The sequence below is a fragment of the Entelurus aequoreus genome, linkage group LG18 (assembly GCF_033978785.1).
Source record: "Entelurus aequoreus isolate RoL-2023_Sb linkage group LG18, RoL_Eaeq_v1.1, whole genome shotgun sequence".
Taxonomy (NCBI): Eukaryota; Metazoa; Chordata; class Actinopteri; order Syngnathiformes; family Syngnathidae; genus Entelurus; species Entelurus aequoreus.
The window spans coordinates 43,725,854-43,749,886 of record NC_084748.1 but is presented as its reverse complement, the minus strand read 5'-3'; the positions used below and the strand labels follow the sequence as shown (position 1 = coordinate 43,749,886).

The window sequence follows — 24,033 nt, the reverse complement described above, 5'->3', positions numbered from 1 at the left end:
CATAAGTGGTTATTAGTAGAGATGTCCGATAATATCGGCCTGCCGATATTATCGGCCGATAAATGCTTTAAAATGTAATATCGGAAATTATCGGTATCGTTTTTTTAATTATTGGTATCGTTTTTTTTATTAAATCAACATAAAAAACACAAGATACACTTACAATTAGTGCACCAACCCAAAAAACCTCCCTCCCCCATTCACACTCATTCACACTAAAGGGTTGTTTCTTTCTGTTATTAATATTCTGGTTCCTACATTATATATCAATATATATCAATACAGTCTGCAAGGGATACAGTCCGTAAGCACACATGATTGTGCGTGCTGCTGCTCCACTAATAGTACTAACCTTTAACACTTAATTTTACTCATTTTCATTAATTACTAGTTTCTATGTAACTGTTTTACTTTCTTTTTTATTCAAGAAATTGTTTTAAATTTATTTATCTTATTTTATTTTATTAATTAAAAAAAAAGGACCTTATCTTCACCATACCTGGTTGTCCAAATTAGGCATAATAATGTGTTAATTCCACGACTGTATATATAGCAATTAGGGATGTCCGATAATGGCTTTTTGCCGATATCCGATATTGTCCAACTCTTTAAAAACCGATATCAACCGATACCGATATCAACCGATATATGCAATCGTGGAATTAACACATTATTATGCCTAATTTGGACAACCAGGTATGGTGAAGATAAGGTACTTTTAAAAATATAATTAGTAAAATAAGATAAATAAATTAAAAACATTTTCTTGAATAAAAAAGAAAGTACAACAATATAAAAACAGTTACATAGAAACTAGTAATGAATGAAAATTAGTAAGATTAATTAATTAGTGGAGCAGCAGCACGCACAATCATGTGTGCTTACGGACTGTATCCCTTGCAGACTGTATTGATATATATTGATATATAATGTAGGAAACAGAATATTAATAACAGAAAGAAACAACCCTTTTGTGTGAATGAGTGTAAATGGGGGAGGGAGGTTTTTTGGGTTGGTGCACTAATTGTAAGTGTAAAAAATCGAACATGACAAAAACAAAACATGATCACACAGACATGACAGTTCCTTTGGCAGCAAAACAGGCCCAGAGCATAATACTCACACCACCATGCTTGACGGTAGGAATGGTGTTCATGGGGTTAAAGGGTTAAAGGCCTCGCCTCTTGGGCACAGTTGAGTGTTCCAACAGGACAATGACCCCAAACACACGTCAAAAGTGGTAAAGGAATGGCTAAATCAGGCTACAATTAAAGTTTTAGAATGTCCTTCTCAAAGTCCTGATTTAAACGTGTGGACAATGCTGAAGAAACAAGTCCATGTCAGAAAACCAACACATTTAGCTGAACTGCACCAATTTTGTCAAGAGGAGTGGTCAAAAATTCAAGCAGAAGCTTGTGGAGGGCTACCAAAAGCGCCTTATTGCAGTGAAACTTGCCAAGGGACATGTAAGCAAATATTAACATTGCTGTATGTATACTTTTGACCCAGCAGATTTGCTCACATTTTCAGTAGACCCATAATAAATTCATAAAAGAACAGAACTTCATGAATGTTTTTTGTGACCAACAAGTATGTGCTCCAATCACAAAAAAATAAGAGTTGTAGAAATGATTGGAAACTCAAAGACAGCCATGACATTATGTTCTTTACAAGTGTATGTACACTTTTGATCGCGACTGCAAATGTGAGCCAAGTTACATTTTTAAGAAAGTTCCCAACCTAACAAATAGTCTGTCGACAGGGCATCCCATTCAAGAGCGCTGACGGGGTCCTCCTCGTCCGTCCCCTCTAAAGACTCAGGACGCAACACGTGCTTTTGACTCTTGCATCCTACACATTGGAAGAAAGAGAAATGAATGATAATGTTTCTCTTGCAAGCACCACACTGCAAAAACTGAAATCCAAGTAAGATGAAATATCTCAAATAAGGGTGATATTTGCTTATTTTCTGTCTGATAAGATAATTCTTCTCACTAAGCAGATTTTTTTACTTGTTTTAAGTGTTTTGGTCCTAAATGATCTCAGTAAGATATCACAGCTTGTTGCTGAGATTTGATGACCTATATTGAGTAAAACATGCTTGAAACTAGAATATCAACTGTTGCAAAGCTGTGTCATCAACACTCACAAGTATAAAACGACTTTTTTTAAAGTAATCATTTCTTATTTCAAGCATGAAAGAAAAAATCATGACTTTGACACAATTGCGTCTCATAATTAAAACAGATGACAGCCAAATGGACTTTGCTGTTTCATTTTCAATGAAGTATAAGTCGGAGTATAAGTCGCACCGGCCGAAAATGCATAATAAAGAAGGAAAAAACCATATATAAGTCGCACTGGAGTATAAGTCACTTTTTTGGGGGAAATGTATTTGATAAAAGCCAACACCAAGAATAGACATTTGAAAGGCAATTTAAAATACGTATATAAAGAATAGTGAACAACAGGCTGAATAAGTGTACGTTATATGAGGCATAAATAACCAACTGAGAACGTGCCTGGTATGTTAACGTAACATATTATGGTAAGAGTCATTCAAATAACTACAAACCCCGTTTCCATATGAGTTGGGAAATTGTGTTAGATGTAAATATAAACGGAATACAATGATTTGCAAATAATTTTCAACCCATATTCAGTTGAATATGCTACAAAGACAACATATTTGATGTTCCAACAATTTTTTTTTTACAAATAATCATTAACTTTAGAATTTGATGCCAGCCACACGTGACAAAGAAGTTGGGAAAGGTGGCAATAAATACTGATAAAGTTGAGGAATGCTCATCAAACACTTATTTGGAACATCCCACAGGTGAACAGGCAAATTGGGAACAGGTGGGTGCCATGATTGGGTATAAAAGCAGCTTCCATGAAATGCTCAGTCATTCACAAACAAGGATGGGGCGAGGGTCACCACTTTGTCAACAAATGCGTGAGCAAATTGTTGAACAGTTTAAGAAAAACCTTTCTCAACCAGCTATTGCAAGGAATTTAGGGATTTCACCATCTACGCTCCGTAATATCATCAAAGGGTTCAGAGAATCTGGAGAAATCACTGCACGTAAGCAGCTAAGCCCGTGACCTTCCATCCCTCAGGCTGTACTGCATCAACAAGCGACACCAGTGTGTAAAGGATATCACCACATGGGCTCAGGAACACTTCAGAAACCCACTGTCAGTAACTACAGTTGGTCACTACATCTGTAAGTGCAAGTTAAAACTCTCCTATGCAAGGCGAAAACCGTTTATCAACAACACCCAGAAACGCCATCGGCTTCGCTGGGCCTGAGCTCATCTAAGATGGACTGACACAAGGTGGAAAAGTGTTCTGTAGTCTGACGAGTCCACATTTCAAATTGTTTTTGGAAACTGTGGACGTCGTGTCCACCGGACCAAAGAGGAAAAGAACCATCCGGATTGTTATAGGCGCAAAGTGGAAAAGGCAGCATGTGTGATGGTATGGGGGTGTATTAGTGCCCAAGACATGGGTAACTTACACATCTGTGAAGGCACCATTAATGCTGAAAGGTACATACAGCTTTTGGAGCAACATAGGTTGCCATCCAAGCAACGTTACCATGGACGCCCCTGCTTATTTCAGCAAGACAATGCCAAGCCACGTGTTACATCAACGTGGCTTCATAGTAAAAGAGTGCAGGTACTAGACTGGCCTGCCTGTAGTCCAGACCTGTCTCCCATTGAAAATGTGTGGCGCATTATAAATAAATGATAAATGGGTTGTACTTGTATAGCGCTTTTCTACCTTCAAGGTACTCAAAGTGCTTTGACACTATTTCCACATTTACCCATTCACACACACATTCACACACTGATGGCGGGAGCTGCCATGCAAGGCGCTAACCAGCAGCCATCAGAGGCAAAGGGTGAAGTGTCTTGCCCAAGGACACAACGGACGTGACTAGGAAGGTAGAAGGTGGGAATTGAACCCCAGTAACCAACAACACTCCGATTGCTGGCCCAGCCACTCTACCAACTTCGCCACGCCGTCCCTTATGAAGCCTGTTGAACAACTTAAGCTGTACATCAAGCAAGAATGGGAAAGAATTCCACCTGAAAAGCTTGAAATTTCCCAACTCATATGGAAACGGGGTTTGTATAACATATAGAACATGCTATACGTTTACCAAACAATCTGTCACTCCTAATCGCTAAATCCCATGAAATCTTAAACGTCTAGTCTCTTACGTGAATGAGCTGAATAATATTATTTGATATTTTACGGTAATGTGTTAATAATTTCACACATAAGTCGCTCCTGAGTATAAGTCGCACCACCGGCCAAACTATGAAAAAAACTGCGTTTTATAGTCCGAAAAATACGGTACTCGTTTTTCAACCTTTTTTGAGCGAAGGCACATTTTTTGCGTTGAAAAAATCCGGAGGCACACCACCAGCAGAAATCATAAATTCAGTTGACAATAAAAAGTCGTTGTCGCAATTATTGAATATGACTTTAAAGCATAACCAAGCATGCATCAATATAGCTCTTATCTCAAAGTAGGTGTACTGTCACCACCTGTCACATCACACTCTGACTTATTTGGACTTTTTTGCTGTTTTCCTGTGTGTAGTGTTTTAGTTCTTGTCTTGCGCTCCTATTTTGGTGGCTTTTTCTCTTTTTTTGGTATTTTCCTGTAGCAGTTTCATGTCTTCCTTTTGAGCGATATTTCCCGCATCTACTTTGTTATTGCAATCAAGACTATTTCAGTTGTTTTTATCCTTCTTTGTGGGGACATTGTTGATCGTCATGTCATGTTCGGATGTACTTTGTGGACGCCGTCTTTGCTCCACAGTAAGTCTTTGCTGTCGTCCAGCATTCTGTTTTTGTTTACTTTTTAGCCAGTTCAGTTTTAGTTTTGTTCTGCATAACCTTCCCTAAGCTTCAATGCCTTTTCTTAAGGGCACTTACCTTTTGTTTATTTTTAGTTTCCGACATTTACAAAGCAATTAGCTACCGGCTGCCACCTACTGATATGGAAGAGTATTACACGGTTACTCTGCCGAGCTCTAGACAGCACCGACACTCAACAACAACACATCATTTGCAGACTATAATTACTGGTTTGCAAAAAATATTTTTAACCCGAATAGGTGAAATTACATAATCTCCCACGGCACACCAGACTGTATCTCACGGCACACTAGTGTGCCACGGCACAGTGGTTGAAAAACACTGTAGTAGTGCACTTGTTATTAGTGAGCATGTACTTATTTTAAGGTATTATTGGGTTCATTGAGGTTAGCTAATTTGACTTGTTTTGGAAAGTCTTGACAAGCCAAATGTTCTTGTTCTATTGGCAGATAATTTTGCTTAGTTGAAATACAATACCCCTAATTTTATTTTATTTTTTTCTTGTTTTTGAACACTGACTTTTTGCAAAAATAGAAATGTCATCAATGTGGTTAATGTGGGAAACACATCAGTACCTGGCTGAAAAATAGACAGACTTCCATCCGTGTGTCCAAACACGAGCCTTCCCTTTTTAGTGGGGTGCCATCTGAAGATGCATATATCCGACAAGAAGGAGTGGGCCTCTTTATGTACCGTGACCCCTTGGTCGGAATTCCCATAGACCCAAATGTACAGCGGCCCCCGCTGGGAGACAAACGCCACTCCGTCAGTGGAGTTCCAGCACCAACTGACTGCCGTGGGAACGCCTGAAAGAGAAAGGGAAGGCCGTGATGTGATTGCGTCCGCAGTACGACACGGATCATACCTTTAGTGTTGTCGAGTCGCGCTACGGCCTTTTGCTCCGCCACGTTCCACACGATGAGCAGGTTGTCGGCGGAGGCTGACGCAAAGAGATCGGGGTTGTCAGGACACCAGCTGATGGCCGTGATGGTCTTCTTGTGTTCCGACATGATGGACCTCAGCTTGAACTCATTGTACTGCTGGTCCAACTTAAAGAGACAGGTGGAAATGATCAGCCATTTTCAGTACAGTATTGGATCGTTAACTGGACAATTACATGACTAATGATACCTGTCAGAAAAATTGCATGTAAATTATCAAAAAACTTTCCGTTCTCTGAGTTCCCAATGAACAGAAAAGAGGCCGTCTTTGTTGCACCAAGCCAAAGGCTTGGAAAATTCCATTGTGTACGATGGGAGGAGACGGGAGGGGGTTTATCTATTGTGATCCAAGACCTGCCCAAGGCATCTTTTTCTTTTGTGTTAATGTGACCGAAAACAATGGCTGTTTACATACCCCCCCATTCCTTTAGAAACAGCTGTTGTTATGTAAACAGGGAAAGTCCAAATAAAAAGAGGTGGCGTACAATCTTTCGCCAGAGCGTGGGTGACACTGTAAGAGGTTACAGGTCGACACGTTCCTCCTCAATTGAGCCAAATTGAATTCTGCCTCTGTTTGATTCTTTGCTTCTTGTCTTGTTTAATAGATGTCATCAGTGTTTGAACCTGACAATACCTAAGCATGTTTGTTTATTAGTTAGTATGGAGATATGTGTTGTATACTATGTGCAGGGTTCGTACATCCTTTCCATGGCCAAATTCAAGCACTTTTTAAGGAGTTCCGAGATACATTTTCCAGTTTTTCCAGTACTCTTCTTTTTTTTAAACTTAAATTTTTATTCTGTCACATGCATACATATATCAACAGGGTCAACATCTTACAATATTTACATAGTCAATTTATATTCCATATCAAGCATTTGTGGTGTCATTTTCCTGAGTTTTGTATTCAGTCCATTTTGTCCATTTCTCAAGAAATAGTTCCTCCTGTATTCTGAGTCTATGTGTAAATCTTTCCATTACATATAGTTCTTCCACAATGCACAGCCACTGTTCACAGGTCGGTGAGCTGCTACTACGCCACAGTCTTGTAATTGCCTTTTTGCTGGCTGCTAACAAAACCTTGACTAAATAGAAATCATCGAATTGCATATATTCCTGCGTCAAGTTTCCCAAGTATAGTATCATACTTGTTTTTGGAATGTCATATTGTAGTACTTCTTTTATCACTGACCACACGTCATACCAATATTTTTCAATATTGGGACAGTTCCAGAACACATGTTCGTGGTCAGCGTCCATATTTCCACATAGCCTCCAACATGGTTGTTTCTTTGCTGCGACTCTTCCGCTTATTTTTGGAGTTATAAAGTATCTAGTCATGTTTTTCCAGCAAAACTCCCTCCATACCCTAGAACTCGTGGCCGTGCACTGCGTTTTACAAATATTATACCAGTCCTTTTCAGTGATCTGCTCCCCAAATCCTCTTTCCCATTTCTCTTTAATGTACATGGTTGAAGTCCCCTTGCTTGTCATCAATCCCTGGTAAACAGCTGAGATCACTCTACATTTTTTATTATTATAAGCTTGTACCATTATTCTAATTAGCGGGTTCATTGATGCCCTTTTAATTTTTTTAATATAGTAGTCCCTTATCTGTAAATACCGGAAGAACTCATGTTTGTCTAGATCATATGTCGCCCGTAGGTCTTCGAAACTCCTCATCTGCCCATCTTCCAACAGTGTGCACATTGCCGTCAAGCCTTTTCGTTCCCACTGTTTAAACCCATGATCTTCGAACCCAGGCTTGAAATTGGGATCACGTGTCAACCATCCTAGTATCTTTCTTTCATCCTCTAATTTGTATTTTTTTGAGATATTATTCCAAATTCCAATTGTAAATTTAGTAATCGGACTCAGTTCTGCCTCTACTCTCTTTTCTATTGTTTTATTTGCCAACAAGTTTTGGATAAGATCTCTCCCCTGGTCTAATTCAATTCCCTTCCATTTCGCTTCGTATTCTGGTCTACACCAGCATACTAGATACCGAAGTTGGGCTGCATGGAAATATTCTTTCAGATTTGGCAATGCCATTCCCCCTTTTACCTTGGGCAGCTGGAGAGTTTCGAACCTAATTCTGGGTCTTTTACCCCCCCATATGAATCTCGATATATTTTTATCCCACTCATCAAATTGTATTTGTGGTACTGCTACTGGTAGGGATTGAAACAAGTACAAGAGTCTCGGCAACACATTCATCTTGATTATTTCTATTCTTGAGCTTAAGTCCAGACACATCACTGACCATCTCTCCAGATCCATTTTAAGCCTCAGATTTATCGACCCATAGTTGGCTTCATATAGTTTATCTCTTTCCTTTGTTATATTAACTCCCAAATATTTGACCATTTCCAGGTCCCAATTTAGTTTATACGTCTCTCTAATTTCTAATGAGGGGTTATAGTTTAACAATAATATTTGTGTTTTTGTGACATTTAACTTATACCCCGAATATCGTCCATAATCTTCGAGGGTTCTCATTAATCTAGGGAATGTTTCTTCTGGATCTCGGAGATAGATCAGTACATCGTCTGCAAAAAGCCCCACCTTGTGTTCATTATGTCTAATCTGTATACCTTTAATTTCCTTGTTTTCTCTAATCAGTTGGGCTAATGGTTCTATAAATAATGCGAATAACGTCGGGGATAAACAGCAACCCTGCCTGGTAGACCTCTCCAATTTGAAGCTTTTCGAAAGACTTCCATTTATTTTGACTCTAGCTGATGGTTCTTGGTATAGTGACTTTATTATCTGTACTGATTTTTTGTTAAAGCCTAGTCTTTCCATTACTTTATACAGGTATAACCAATTTACACTGTCGAATGCTTTGTGAGCATCAACACTCACGAGCATAGCACTTGTTTTTGTCTTCTGTATTTCATCAACTAAATGTAAGGCTCTCCTTATGTTATCCTGAGTTTGTCTTTCCCTAATAAATCCAGTTTGGCAGTCCTCTATTAGATCCGACATAAAGTTTTCAAACCTTTTTGAAATAATAGATGTATACAACTTGTAGTCCACATTCAGTAGCGAAATAGGTCTATAATTGTTACAGTCTTCTTTATCTTTACCTTCTTTATGTATTACTGATATAATCGCTTCTTTCCATGAGGGGGGAATTTTTCCTTTTTTAAGGGTGTAATTAAAGGAGGTCTGTAATAAGGGAATCAACTCTTCTTTAAATGTCTTGTAAAATTCGGCACTAAAGCCATCTGTCCCCGGGGATTTGTTATTTTTGGTCCTTTGTATTGCTTCTTCAATTTCCCCAATTGTTATATTAGCGTTTAGCATCTTGTTTTGGCTAACTCCCAATGAAGGCAGGTCCAATGAATTTAAGAGAAGTTCCATTTCCTCCTCTCTTGCCGCAACTGGTTGTGTATATAGTGTTCGATAATAATTTTCAAATACGTTTTCAATCGCTTCTGGATCGTATAATAGGTTGTTGGTCTTGGGGTCCCTTATTTTGTGAATATTATTTAATGTTTGTTGTTTTTTCAGTCTCCTAGCTAACATCTTTGTTGCTTTAGAGCCTCCCTCGTAGTATGTTTGTTTCACAAACCTGGTCTTTTTTTCGACCTCATCCATAAGCATTTCGTTTACTTTTTTTCTCATGTCTTTAATCTGATCCATTATCTCAGAGGTTCCCACTGTTTTATGTTGTTGTTCCAAATCTTTCAATTTTCCGATTCGTTTTTGATATAATTCTAATCTTGCCTTTTTCATAAAAGATGTTTGAGCTATCAACTTCCCCCTTAAGACCGCCTTCAGAGCATCCCATAAAATTGTCGGCTCCACCTCCCCGTTATCATTCTCTTCTAAATATGAGGTTATATCTTTTTTTGTTGATTCTATCACACTTTCACTATTCAGGATGCCCACATTCAATCTCCATAACGTGTTTTTCTTCCTACTATTTAGATGAATTGTCAAGTATATGGCACTATGGTCTGAGAGATCCGTTACTCCTATGTTGCACTCCTTCACTCTGTGTATTTCTTCTTTGTTCATCAGATACATATCTATTCTACTGTACATTTGATGTGGTGCTGAGTAATGAGTATAGTCCTTCTCCAACGGGTGTAGTTCTCTCCATATGTCTATTATTCCCAATTCCTTCATCATTATGTTCACATATTTGCTAATGTGTTCCTTACTTCTAATCGTGCTTGTCGTGTCTAAGTTATAATTCAAAGTCAGATTAATGTCACCTCCACACAGCCAAACCCCCTCTGCTTCTTTGTTAATAACATCAAATATTTTCTCATACGTGGATTTACCGCTATCTGGGGGGACATAGACATTAATTAACGTTACTGTTTGGTTTTCCAATTTCCCTTTCACTATTATATATCTCCCCTCTTTATCACATATTTCCTTGATTAATTCAAATTTAACTGAGTTCGATATTAATATGGCGACACCCCTCCTATTACTCTGTTTTAAGAATGTACTGTAAAATGTATTGTTGTACCCGAGTTTCCTGAATTTTTCATGTTCCTGTTTAGATAAGTGCGTTTCCTGTAAATATATTACCTGCATCTTTTCCTTTTTGAATTTAGCCAAGACTTTGCTTCTCTTAATCGGATTGTTTAACCCATTAACATTCAATGACACCACCCTTACTTCATTACTTTGCATAAAGGTTTTCCTTTCGTACTTTTTCTGTCTTCCCTGTATCACGTCTGTTGCATGTTTCAGTTAAATTTTTTTGAATAATGAAGAAAATAAAAATAAAAATAAAACAAGAAACAAAAGATGACCCCCAAGGTACAGAGGCTCGCTCGCGTGATCCTCTCCAATCCTCAACCTGGCTAGCTTTAACCATTTCCTATCTCTATCGCACAGCGAGCGACTCTCCTCTACACAGGTCCCTCAACCATAACATTGTGAGTTAGAATAAAAGAAAAGATAAACAAAAACCCCTAAGAGGGTATATAGGAGAAAAGTCAATGTTCCAATAAGAAAACAAAAAGTATCAATATCCACGGTTCATGATTCTATATCAAAGTTAAATCTCTGGGATTATATCTATATCAGGACAGAGAGCATATTCCTAGTTATACTACCTAGTAACCAGTGTTCTTTTTTGAACATGAGAGACAAAAAAACAAAACAGAAAAAAACCGGTAATATATATGCGGACCTATATGTGCACATACATGTAAATACATATACGCACTCACCCACAACCACGCATATATTCACTTGAAAAAAGGAATGTGGTAGTATTCATTTCGCATATCAAACTACTTCCATTGCACCAGGGTACGTATAGACCTGTCTCCCGAGCGCCCCAACGGGCGCCACCGCAGCACCACAACACTAAACCGGCTGTCGACCCAGCTACGGCAGCACCCACCACAGCGCCCCGGAGACAAGCCCACCGGGAACGAGGACAGGGGAGCCCCTCTACGCTAGCATGTCCAGTGTAAAACAAAGTCAACAACTTATCCATAATATTGATGTATATATAGATCGGTCTCATCCTCAACATATATGCAGTACAACTGAGTAATAAAATAGAAAATAATAAAAAATATAAACAAATAGAAAAAAATATAGAGGGAGAGAGGGAAATAGGTGGTGAAAGCAGAGACAACAATCGAGCTGAGACGAAGGGGAAATGCCTTCCAGATCCCTCTTTTAGTACACAAGAGTATGAAAAGATATTCAAGTTGAACCCTGTACAGATCAGGTTCCATAATGTTTTGTCGCCTGTATGATATCCAATGTTCAACCAATTTAGTCCCTTAAATATTATACATTCTCCCTTATACCGTCATCTTTCCTCTCTCCCTCCGTGGAAAATATAAATAAAAAAGGTTTACAGTAAAATACATAAAGGATCATTACAAACATGTAGTGCTTCTAAATGTTTATCAGATACCCACGTAAAATCCCATTCACACATACATATGCATACAAAAACATGCGAACTTGCCCACATTCCCACAAAAGCACCCACACACGATCCATGTCCTGATGTGGATACTCACGCACGCACCCACACACATATGTATGAATGGATACACACACACGCACACACCCACACACACACACACCCACATACTCACACACACACACAAACAGAACAAAACAAAAAAAAAGGTTTGTATTCTATCTGATTCCAGATCTAATATCTTATAGAATGAGAGTTCAAACATAGACTAAACCAATAAACCATACCAGCGTTTCCCTTATTTCCCCTGACCATCCCCCTCCCCCCCGTGAGTCCCAAGTTCTTGCAAAAGTCCAAAAGAAAGTAAATCTCTGTCCGTTTCCCATCAGTCTATTCCCTTCAATGTGTCCATTTCCTTGGCAGGCAACCGTGGATGTGTCTATTTACATAAGTGTCAGTTGTAGTGGTGTTCTTACCCCATTTCTCGGATCAATGCTACTCAGTACCGTCATTCTCGTCCAGAGCCCCCATGTTGTCTCCGGACTCGCTGCCGCTGCCGCCGTCTTCTTCTTCGCCGTCGTTCACCTCGTCGTTATATTCTCCTTCCACGCTGATGCCTCCCATCGCCTCGTCCTCTCCTCCCGGACCGTTCTTCCCGTGCGTTCCATCCTCTTCGTTGCCTAGTCCAGCGCCGTTCTCCTCCTCTCTCTCCCGGCCGGTGTCGCCTCTCTCCTGGGTGGTGGCGCGCCCTCTTCTCGCTGGTTTGGTAGTTGTGTTTCTCTCCATGTCCGGGAGTCTGGCTATACGCCGGTCATAGAATCGTTGTGCTTCATCAGCGGTCTTGAATGCATGCGTTTTGTTTTTAAATTCCACCTTTAAAACAGCTGGAAAGACGAGGCGGAATAGGACATTCTTCTTCCACATTTGAGCTTTTACCTTGGTGAATGTGGCACGAAGTTTCACAGTAGCTGGCGCATAATCTGGATAGAGCATAATTTTCTGTCCCTTCCATTGTAGCAGGCTCCTGTCTGCCCGTAGTGCACGCATCTTGTCCTGAAAGTAATGGAAGCGGACAATCATCACTCTAGGCCTCGGGTTGGGCCCCGGATTTTCCTGACCGATCCTGTGCGCTCTGTCTAGTATGGGTGGCTCGGTGAACACGTCCCCAAGTACTGTGGCAAAAAAGTTTTGCATGAATTGAACACAGTCGTTCCTTTCCCCAGGACTCGGTAGTACGTTCGTGACGCGCAGGTTGCAGCGTCTAGACCTGTTAGAGGCGTCTTCCATGCGTTCGTTCAGTGACTCGTTCTGGGTCAAGAGCTGCTCACATATAGCCTCAAGAGCGGTGACTCGTTCAGTTAGCTGCGTTGCGTTTTCTTCCAAGTCGACGATCCTTTTGCCTTGATCCTCCACAATTATCTTCACTTCATCCATGGTCCTCTTCAGCGGAGCTATTATATTCTCCATTGATGCGGTCATGAGTCGGTGTAGGCTCTCCATTTCTGGGGGTAGGCTGGCTGCGGTCATGCTACCAGCATTAGCCTCTTTAGCAGCTACAGAGCTACTAGCTGGAGAGGCTAAGCTAGTCCCACTGTTTGTAGTGGTAGTTTTACTATGCCGAGTAAAGTGCGCCTTTATCCCCTGCTGTGGAGTTTTGCCGCCCCGCGAAGCCATAGTGTGCCTATAATCACTTATGTTCTCCTTTCAACTCGAATTTCCTCACAATATGTGGTTTTTATACAATTTGAGTGTCAAATTCACGGAGAGTCGCTCGGACGCGTCCTCCCTCCTTCACATCTTAACCGGAAGCTTTTCCAGTACTCTTCAAAGGGCGAAAACCAGTGTGAACCTGTATGGCTGTTGATTGAGTATGCTTTGCATTCACTTGTGTTTGTGTAGAAGCCGCATATATTATGTGACTGTTTGTATGGAGGAAAAGCAGATGTGACGACAGGTTGTAAAGGACGCTGAAGGCATTGCCTTTAATGCACACCCCCAATATTGTTGTCCGGGTGGAAATCGGGAGAAATTCAGGAGAATGGTTGCCCCGGGAGATTTTCGGGAGGGGCACTGAAATTTGGGAGTCTCCCGGGAAAATCGGGAGGGTTGGCAAGTATGAACCAGGGACCTCCCAAATAAATAGAGGGGCACGTGGGACTGTAGCTTAGAGCGTAGGTTAGAACTGTAACTAAGTGCGCAGCCCAATACGTCTCTCCTCATGAGTAAAATGTAACTCTGTCTCTGCGTGATTCCTTGCTTCTTGTCTGTTTAATAGATGTCAGCAGTGTTTGAGCCTGACACCTATTGAGTCAGACTGCCGAGAAATGTGATGAACATTTCCAAGCATTTTTACAAGCGCTTCACCCAAAATTCAAGCATTTTTCAAACCTCGAAAACACAACCTTATAATCCAAGCATTTTCAAGGTTTTTAAGCACCCGTACGAACCCTGCATGTGTGACTTTCATATACACTCAGCTTAGATGCACTATGATTAACATCCAGTGACATCAAACCCTCATTTAGAGCCATTTAAATGTTTACAATTTGCAGAATTACTCTTTTGTGTCATTTGAACAATGCATCTTTATCAAATTCATATTTTCCTTCATCTTGTCATCCTGATTGCTCCCATGTGTTAAATGTATAGGACTTTATTTCGTTAAATCATGTTGCCTTTGAGCTGGCGGCATACATTCCCATTTTTCATTCATGAGCAGTGATGCACACACACTCACACGGTTTACCTGGTAAATGTATATTGCGAGGGTGGCACAGTAGGCAAAGCGGTCTCCACTAGCGGCACAGACGTCGTTATTCCAGGGCTGACAGCCTGCTGCCAGCAAACCCACCTGCTTCACCTTGGTCATGTTCGCCTACACACATAAAAACATGAAGAGAGGAGAGTTACGGTTTCCTAGCATTCTTGTGAGTCATTTAAATTGCTGGCTTAGTAGGTGTACTGTAAACGTTTTTGGGTCTCCTTTGTGGTATTTTAAGCTTCATAATGTGCCACACATTTTCAATGGGAGACAGGTCTGGACTACAGGCAGGCCAGTCTAGTACCCGCACTCTTTCACTATGAAGCCACGCTGTTGCAACACGTGGCTTGGCATTGTCTTGCTGAAATAAGCAGGGGCGTCTATGGTAACGTTGCTTGGATGTCAACATATGTTGCTCAAAAACCTGTATGGTGCGTTCACAGATGTGTAAGTTACCCATGTCTTGGGCACTAATACACCCCCATACCATCACAGATGCTGGCTTTTCAACTTTGCACCTATACCAATCCGGATGGTTCTTTTCCTCTTTGTTCCGGAAAACACGACGTTCACAGATTCCAAAAACAATTTGAAATGTGGACTCGTCAGACCACAAAAAACTTTTACATTTTGCATCAGTCCATCTTAGATGAGCTCGGGCCCAGCGGGTGTTGTTGATAAATGGCTTTTGCTTTGCATCGTAGAGTTTTAACTTGTACTTACAGATGTAGCGACGAACTGTAGTTACTGACAGTGGTTTTCAGTTTTTGTTTCATCTGACTTCAAATGGACAAAGATAAGACCTTCTGGAGGAAAATTCTGTGGTCAGATGAAACAAAAATTTTGCTGTTTGGCCACAATACCCAGCAATATATTTGGAGGAGAAAAGGTGAGGCCTTTAATCCCAGGGACACCAAACCTACAGTCAAGCATGGTGGTGGTAGTATTATGCTCTGGGCCTGTTTTGCTGCCAATGGAACTGGTGCTTTAGGTTGGGTTTTGGGCGCAGTTGGGTGTTCCAATGACGCCAAACACACGTCAAAAGTGGTAAAGAAATGGCTAAATCAAGCTAGAATTAAGGTTTTAGTAATCAAGGCCTTCCCAAAATCCTGACTTAAACATGTGGACAATGCTGAAGAAACAAGTCCATGTCAGAAAACCAACACATTTAGCTGAACTGCACCAATTTTGTCAAGAGGAGTGGTCAAAAATTCAAGCAGAAGCTTGTGGATGGCTACCAAAAGTGCCTTATTGCAATGAAACTTGCCAAGGGACATGTAAGCAAATATTAACATTGCTGTATGTATACTTTTGACCCAGCACATTTGCTCACATTTTCAGTAGAGCCATAATAAATTCATAAAAGAACCAAACTTCATGAATGTTTTGTGTGACCAACAAGTATGTGCTCCAATCACTCTATCACAAAAAAATAACAGTTGTAGAAATGATTGGAAACTCAAGACAGCCATGACATTATGTTCTTTACAAGTGTATGTCAACTTTTGACCACGACTGTAAATGTGTAAATTGTTCTTTCAATGCAACAAAAATAGCCCAATTTTATTTTAATCTTCATTAAAGGCCTACTGAAAGCCACTACTACCGACCACGCAGTCTGATAGTTTATATATCAATGATGAAATCTTAACATCGCAACACATGCCAATACGGCCGGGTTAGATTAGTAAAGTGCAATTTTAAATTTCGCGCGTAATATCCTGCTGAAAACGTCTCGGTATGATGACGTTTACGCGTGACGTCGCGGATTGTAGAGGACATTTTGGGACAGCATGGTGGCCAGCTATTAAGTCGTCTGTTTTCATCGCAAAATTCCACAGTATTCTGGACATCTGTGTTGGTGAATCTTTTGCAATTTGTTCAATGAACAATGGAGACAGCAAGGAAGAAAGCTGTAGGTGGGAAGCGGTGTATTAGCGGCCGGCTGCAGCAACACAAACACGTAGCCGGTGTTTCATTGTTTACATTCCCGAAAGATGACAGTCAAGCTTTACCATTGGCCGGTGGAGAACTGGGACAACAGAGACTCTTACCAGGGGGACTTTGAGTTGGATACGCAGACGCGGTACCGTGAGTACGCAACCAGAATGTTGCCATAAGCACTTTGTTTAATTTGTATGTGTAACGCAGTACGCAGCTGCGGCTTCCAAACATTTGATCGCTTGCCTGTACGTGCGTGCCACTATGTGCATGTCACGTACGTAACTTTGGGGTAATATATGTGCTGTATGAACTTTGGGGAGGTGAACGGTACTTTGGGCTGTGGGATTGAGTGTGTTGTGCGGGTGTTTGAGTTGTATTGGCGGGTTATATGGACGGGAGGGGTGAGGTGTTTGTTATGCGGGATTAATTTGTGGCATATTAAATATAAGCCTGGTTGTGTTGTGGCTAATAGAGTATATATATGTCTTGTGTTTATTTACTGTTTTAGTCATTCCCAGCTGAATATCAGGTCCCACCCGCCTCTCACAGCATCTTCCCTATCTGAATCGCTTCCACTGCCCTCTAGTCCTTCACTCTCACTTTCCTCATCCACAAATCTTTCATCCTCGCTCAAATTAATGGCCTTTAAAGGCCTACTGAAATGATTTTTTTTTATTTAAACGTGACGTCACAGGAGCTAGTATTCCTCACAATTCCCCGTTGTTTACAATGGAGCGAGAGAGATTCGGACCGAGAAAGTGATGATTACCCCATTAATTTGAGCGAGGATGAACGATTCGTGGATTGGGAACGTTACAGTGAAGGACTTGAGAGGCAGCGATGGACGTATCTTTTTTCGCTCTGACCGTAACTTAGGTACAAGCTGGCTCATTGGATTCCACACTCTCCTTTTTATATTGTGGATCACAGATTTGTATTTTAAACCACCTCGGATACTATATCCTCTTGAAAATGAGAGTCGAGAACGCGAAATGGACATTCAGTGCCTTTTATCTCCACGACAATACATCGGCGAAATGCTTTAGCTACGAGCTAACGTGATAGCATTGTGCTTTAACTGCATATAGAAACAAAAGAAATAAACCCCTGACTGGAAGTATAGATAGAAAATCAACAATACTATTAAACCGTGGACATGTAAATACACGGTTAATGCTTTCCAGGCTGGCGAAGGTTAACAATGCTGTGCTAACGACGCCATTGAAGCTAACTTAGCAACCAGACTGCACAGAGCTATGCTAAAAACATTAGCTCTCCACCTACGCCAGCCAGCCCTCATTTGCTCATCAACACCCGTGCTCACCTGCGTTCCAGCGATCGGCAGAAGGACGAAGGACTTCACCCGATGCGTTTGGCGGCCCGGAGACGTAGGAAGTCAAGGTGAAGTCGGCGGCTAGCGCGGCTAGCGCTCCAACAAAGTCCTCCTGGTTGTGTTGCTGTAGTCCGCTGCTAATACACCGATCCCACCTACAACTGTCTTCTTTGCAGCCTTCATTGTTCATTAAAAAAATTGCAAAAGATGTCCAGAATACTGTGGAATTATGAAATGAAAACAGAGCTTTTTGTATAGGATTCTACGGGGTACCATAACTTCCGTTACTCGGACTTCGTCACGAGCATACGTCATCATACCGCAATGTTTCAGCCGGATATTTCCCGGGAATTTTAAAATGTCACTTTATAAATTAACCCGGCCGTATTGGCATGTGTTGCAATGTTAAGATTTCATCATTGATATATAAACTATCAGACTGCGTGGTCGGTAGTAGTGGCTTTCAGTAGGCCTTTAAAATAGTTCTTTCAGTCCAATAAGAACCACATGTTTAACGTATCCTAATATGTTTTTGTTAAAATAATGCCGGAAATGATTTATGTTTTTTTGTCGTCCCCTTTATTTTTGAAAAGTATCGAAATGTATTGAAATACATTCTGGTACCAGTACCAACACATTGGTATCGGGACAACCCTAGTATGAAGGAAAGGAATAGTTGATCAAAAGCACAGCATGTGGCAAACATCAGGGTCCTGTATGGCTACAACGGGCTTACCTTTGTTTACATATTGACTGCTGACAGAAATAATATTCAACCAAATGCTGCCAAAGATAGGATTGGGCTTTACGCTACAGACCGATAATACCATGTCAAATATCGCATACATCATTTAAACATTTTGAAGTTAAATAAAGTATTCTTCTGAATGGCCCCAACAAGATACCATGTGTTTACTTATGTTGTCTACCATACTAATCTCCAAAGAGAAATTCCTCTGTGCGCGGCACAAAGCAGCGACCTCACTTGCAGGAATGCAAGATGAGACGACAGAGGGAAGAGGATTGCATTAATCTGAGCAGTGATTGGCTACAATTCTGCTAATCTCCTGATTAACGTGACAATAGGGAATTGTCCACAGCAACAGTAGAAATATACCGTAGGTTGCTCTGTTTCTTTTTTGTTTGTTGTGGTGTTGTTTGGTTTATATTCTTTGATTGTTTCATCTGTATGAGTGTTTATGCTATTTCACTATGTAAATGTTTTCCTTAACTTTAGAATGTGTTTGGAATGGATGTATTGCATTAACTCAGGGGTGTCCAAAGTGCAGCTAATTGCTTACCGGCCCGCCACACATTCTGGAAATGCTATTGCAAAAATAAAATAAAAAACATTTAAGAAAGTGGAATGCAGTTGGCACAAAGCTGCCATGCAGGCTGTTTTTTTTTTTCTTTTGTCTTTCTTCATTTTTCTTTTTTTGCCGTTGCTCCAAAAAAGAAATTACCAAAAAATCAATGTTATAATGAATTATTTTTAATTCTCCAATGACTTAAAAAATGTCACTTTAAAACGTTTTGTGTGGAAAAAATATTGCATATATTGTGTGGTTGCCATATAAAAACATCAAACAAAGCATAAAACAAACCAAAATAATAGTTGAAACGTAAAATTAACAGATATATCTGAAGTTGATCTCGTGTTGAAAGTAAAAAATAAATAAATAAATGTATCACTTTATGAGTGGGGCACCTTTTGGATCCCAAAGATATTTAGTGGGATTTTATTCATCTTTACACTGTGATTACTCAAAAATAATAATGACTCAATGGTGTCCTGCATTATTGATTATGGCTCGAATTACTAAATACTGCATATTTCAGCTTTACTATAAAAAACTGAAATTTTGTCTTTGACAAAAAAGGCATAAAACCTTTTTTTTTTTTTTTTTTACTTCATATCAACCTGAAGTTGATATAGAGATTTACTGTAAGCGTTAAATCAAATTAAAAAAATAAATAATTTGACTTATTTTTAACATTGTAATGACTGAGACCCTTTATGGTCCCCGGGAACCCTAAAGGTAAAAAAAAAAAAAAAATCCATATATTTTGTCATGGTTTGGAAATGGAAAATATCAAAATGGCCCCCGCATGCTTTAATTTTTCCATGTGCGGCCCTTAGTGGAAAAAGTTTGGACACCCCTGCATTCAGGCGCGCCGCTAGGGATTTTGGGCCCCATGGAAAGAATCTTTATAGGGCCCCCTGTATTATAATTTCATCATCATTAGGGGCCTCTCTGGGCCCCCCTCCATCATGGGCCCCTAGAATCTGTCTCCTTTACCCCCCCCCCCTTTTCGGCACCCCTGCCTGCATTAACTGGAGTGCGCCGATGCCTTTTACTTGCACCAGGCTTTTCAGCACCCTGGACAGCATCCTCATATGCACGTTTTCATTCATTTTTTTGTCTGTCCCTTAGAATTTTTTTTTTTTTAAATTACCTGAGAGATTCTGTATAAACATTTAACCAGCTAACACTTGTAAAAAAAACAATTAAAACGTATTGCTGTAATGCTTGCGCAATAGGCTGTGATCAAACAAACTTGTTGAGTTGGACACGTTTCTTGAAAGTTAAGGACTGGGTGGGGAACCTCTTCCTTTAATATCGTTCTTATCCTGAGAACCAGCAGTCTCTGTATTGGACATTTGTTTTTGGTCTATTTCTTTTGTCAGAGTTAAACATTTCAGGAAAAAAATAGCTTGATTATGCAAAATACAAGTGTCCATAAGGGGTGTAACGGGACAGTTCGTACCTCAGTTGTTGGACCATGATTTTGGTTTATTGTTAGTAAATTTTTCATGTTTAAGAGGAATATTTTTTTGTCCAATCCAATCTGCATTTTGCAGTAAACAAAGTATCAGTAGTGTACTAAATACAATAACACTTTTCTTAAGTTAACAGTAACTAAAAACACTTAATTTGGCTATTATGCTGACATTTTGACAATTGTTTTGATTATATTATGATTGCAATAATTGAATGGCGATAAATGAATGTGTTGTGGCAGTTGCAGATGTCACCAAACTCTCGATTGCTTTCCCAAACACGTCTTTAATTGTAAACTGCCAACATGACAATGCTAAACAGTAAGAGCTTAAAGTTGAATGACTTTTTGAATACACTGAGACAAAGTTTAAGTTCATTGTGTTATTTATGGTGTTTTGAAACTGCACCAATTTTCTTCAGAATTTTCAACAAACTTTAAGTATTTTGTTTTATTTTTGGCCAAAGTAAGACGAATAAAACAACTTTGAAGTTGAAGAATGGTTTATTTTAAATTACCTGAGAGATTCTGTATAAACATTTAACCAGCTAACACTTGTAAAAACAATTAAAAGGTATTGCTTGTGCAATAGGCTGTGATCAAACAATCTACAGCACAACTTGTTTAGTGGGACACATTTCTTGAAAGTTAAGGACTGGTTGGGGAATCCTGAGAACCAGCATTCTCTGTATTGGACATTTGTTTTTGGTCTATTTATTTTGTCAGAGTTACACATTTCAGGAAAAAAATAGCTTGATTATGCAAAATACCAGTGTCCATAAGGGGTGTAACGGTACAGTTCGTACCACGGTTTTGGTTCATTTTTAGTAAATTTTTTGTGTTGAAAGGAATAACTTTTTGTCCAATCGAAACTGCATTTTTCCCTAAACAAAGTATCAGTAGTGTACTAAATACAATAAGACTTTTCTTAAGTTAACAGTAACTAAAAATCAACATTTTCAAATAGTAAATTTCCTCTTATTCTATTAGACTACTTGTATACGTCAGTGCTACTCACCAGTGGTAATGGCAAGCGGTGATCATAATTGCAGATTTTTTTTTTTACTCAAATAGCCTGTATTTAATAAAAAATATTCAAGGTAAAAAAAGATTTTCAAGGTAAAAAAAAAAGATTTTCAAGGTAAAAAATGATTTTCAAGGTAAAAATTGATTTTCAAGGTAAAAGTTGATTTTCAAGGTAAAAAATGATTTTCAAGGTAAAAAATGATTTTCAAGGTAAAAAAATATTTTCAAAGTAAAAATGTATTTTCAAGGTAAAAGTTGATTTTCAAGGTAAAAATGAGTTTCAAGGTAAAAAAAAATATTCTCAAGGTAAAAAATTAGTTTCAAGGTAAAAAATTATTTTCAAGTAAAAAAGGATTTTCAAGGTAAAAAAGGATTTTCAAGGTAAAAGTTGATTTTCAAGGTATAAAATGATTTTCAAGGTAAAAAAAATGATTTTCAAGGTAAAAAAAATGATTTTCAAGATAAAAAATGACCCCAAAGGGAATAAGCGGTAGAAAATGGATGGATGGACATTAAAGTGCAGCTTGAATTTGAGGCAGTGCGAAATAAATAACAATATGTGATAGCATAAAACAAGTTCAATGATCATTTCAGGAATACATTTTTATCCACAAGTTGTGGATGAAAACTTATTTTGTGACAAAACACAAACTCAAAAGTACATGTTATATTTGAGGAGTTGAATTTAAGCAGACCCGAAAATCAAAAATGTGATTATATAAACTACAAAAATATGTGACTAACTCAGTAGGTACATTTAATCTCCCAATCTGGACCAATAGTTCTTCCTTTAATATCATTCTAATCCTGAGAACCAGCATTCTCTGTATTGGACATTTGTTTTTGGTCTATTTCTTTTGTCAGAGTTACACATTTCAGGAAAAAAATAGCTTGATTATGCAAAATACAAGTGTCCATAAGGGGTGTAACGGTACAGTTCGTAATTCAGTTGTTGGACCATGATTTTGGTTTATTGTTAGTAAATTTTTCATGTTTAAGAGGAATAACTTTTTGTCCAATCCAAACTGCATTTTGCAGTAAACAAAGTATCAGTAGTGTACTAAATACAAGACTATTCTTAAGTTAACAGTAACTAAAAACACATTGGTTAAGTTTGTAGGTATGTTATCTTTAATTCGGCTATTACGCTGACATTTTGGCAATTGTTTTGAGTATATTACAATTGCAATATTTCAATGGCGATAAATTAATGTGTTGTGGCAGTTGCAGATGTCACCAATGAGAGCAAACACTCGATTGCTTTCCCTAACACGTCTTTAATTGTAAACTGCCAACATGACAAAGCTAAACAGTAAGAGCTTAAAGCAGGGGTCGGCAACCCAAAACGTTGAAAAATACAAAAAACTAATCTGTGTGGAGCCGCAAAAAATGAAAAGCTGTATATAAGTGTTATAATGATGGCAACATATGACGTAAGTGTCTATATTAGCTATAATAGCCTACTATCAAAATGACTGTGTCGCAGGCTAAAGTAAATCTTCGTTGACAGAAATGTTGAAATGTAATATTTATTCTACACATTTTTACAACATTAGAAACCTTTAGTAAATCAGAGGCTACTCAGAAGGTGAGATAACTTCTGGAAATGACTGGCTTTTAATGGCTGTTTCTACAAACATTTGTGAAAGAATGTCCAAAGTCAACCGTCGGCTTTATTATAAGAAAATGGGAGAGTTTGGGAACAACAGCAACTCAGCCACCAAGTGGTAGGCCACGTAAACTGACACAGAGGGGTCAGCGGATGCTGAAGCGCATAGTGCAGAGACTTTCCTCACAGTCAGTTGCTACAGAGCTCCAAACTTCATGTGACCTTCCGATTAGCCCACGTACAGTAACCAGAGATCTACATGGAATGGGTTTCCATGGCCGAGCAGCTGCATCTAAGCCATACATCACCAAGTCCAATGCAAAGCGTGGGATGCAGGGGTGTAAAGCACGTCGCCACTGGACTCTAGAGAGTGGAGACGCCTTCTCTGGAGTGATGAATCATGCTTTTCCATCTGGCAATCTGATGGACGAGTCTGGGTTTGGAGGTTGCCAGGAGAACGCTACATTTTGGACTGTATTGTGCCGAGTGTGGAATTTGGTGGAGGAGGAATTATGGTGTGGGGTTGTTTTTAACGAGTTGGGCTTGTGAAAAGGAACTTTGAATGCTCCAGGGTACCAAAACATTTTGGACAATTCCATGCTCCCAACCTTGTGGGAACAGTTCCTCTTCCAACATGACTGTGCACCAGTGCACAAAGCAAGGTCCATAAAGACATGGATGAACTCGACTGGCCTGCACAGAGTCTTGACCTGAACCCGATAGAACACCTTTGGGATGAATTAGAAACGGAGACTGAGAGCCAGGCCTTCTCCACCAACATCAGTGTGTGATCTCACCAATGCGCTTTTGGAAGAATGGTG

General features: G+C 39.4%; 2 protein-coding genes across 8 annotated transcripts in view; both read right to left on the bottom strand.

Annotated features, from left to right (window-relative positions):
- The window catches only part of wdr17 (WD repeat domain 17), a 93,514-nt gene that overhangs the window by 60,396 nt on the left and 9,085 nt on the right, over positions 1 to 24,033 (bottom strand). For all 6 annotated transcript variants that reach the window (XR_009821882.1, XR_009821883.1, XR_009821884.1 and 3 more), the window contains exons 2-5: positions 14,505 to 14,633; positions 5,766 to 5,949; positions 5,476 to 5,706; positions 1,741 to 1,851 (exon numbers count right to left, since the gene is read on the bottom strand). Coding sequence is in view for 2 of the 6 variants with exons in the window: in XM_062027184.1 (XP_061883168.1) it covers positions 1,741 to 1,851; positions 5,476 to 5,706; positions 5,766 to 5,949; positions 14,505 to 14,627 (649 nt within the window). In the remaining 4 variants the exon portion in view is untranslated. The remainder of the gene's footprint in view (positions 1 to 1,740; positions 1,852 to 5,475; positions 5,707 to 5,765; positions 5,950 to 14,504; positions 14,634 to 24,033) is intronic.
- LOC133634139 (uncharacterized) lies at positions 11,440 to 13,558 on the bottom strand. 2 transcript variants are annotated; one of them, XM_062027183.1, is made up of 3 exons: positions 12,877 to 13,558; positions 12,695 to 12,811; positions 11,440 to 12,558 (listed from the first exon to the last, which is right to left on the bottom strand). In XM_062027183.1, exons 1-3 carry the CDS (start codon positions 13,430 to 13,432, stop codon positions 12,254 to 12,256), a joined length of 978 nt encoding a protein of 325 aa, XP_061883167.1. In that variant the 5' UTR covers positions 13,433 to 13,558; the 3' UTR covers positions 11,440 to 12,253. The 2 variants fall into 2 exon arrangements, with proteins under 2 accessions (XP_061883167.1, XP_061883166.1); XM_062027182.1 differs by having other exon boundaries at positions 11,440 to 12,598; positions 12,695 to 13,558.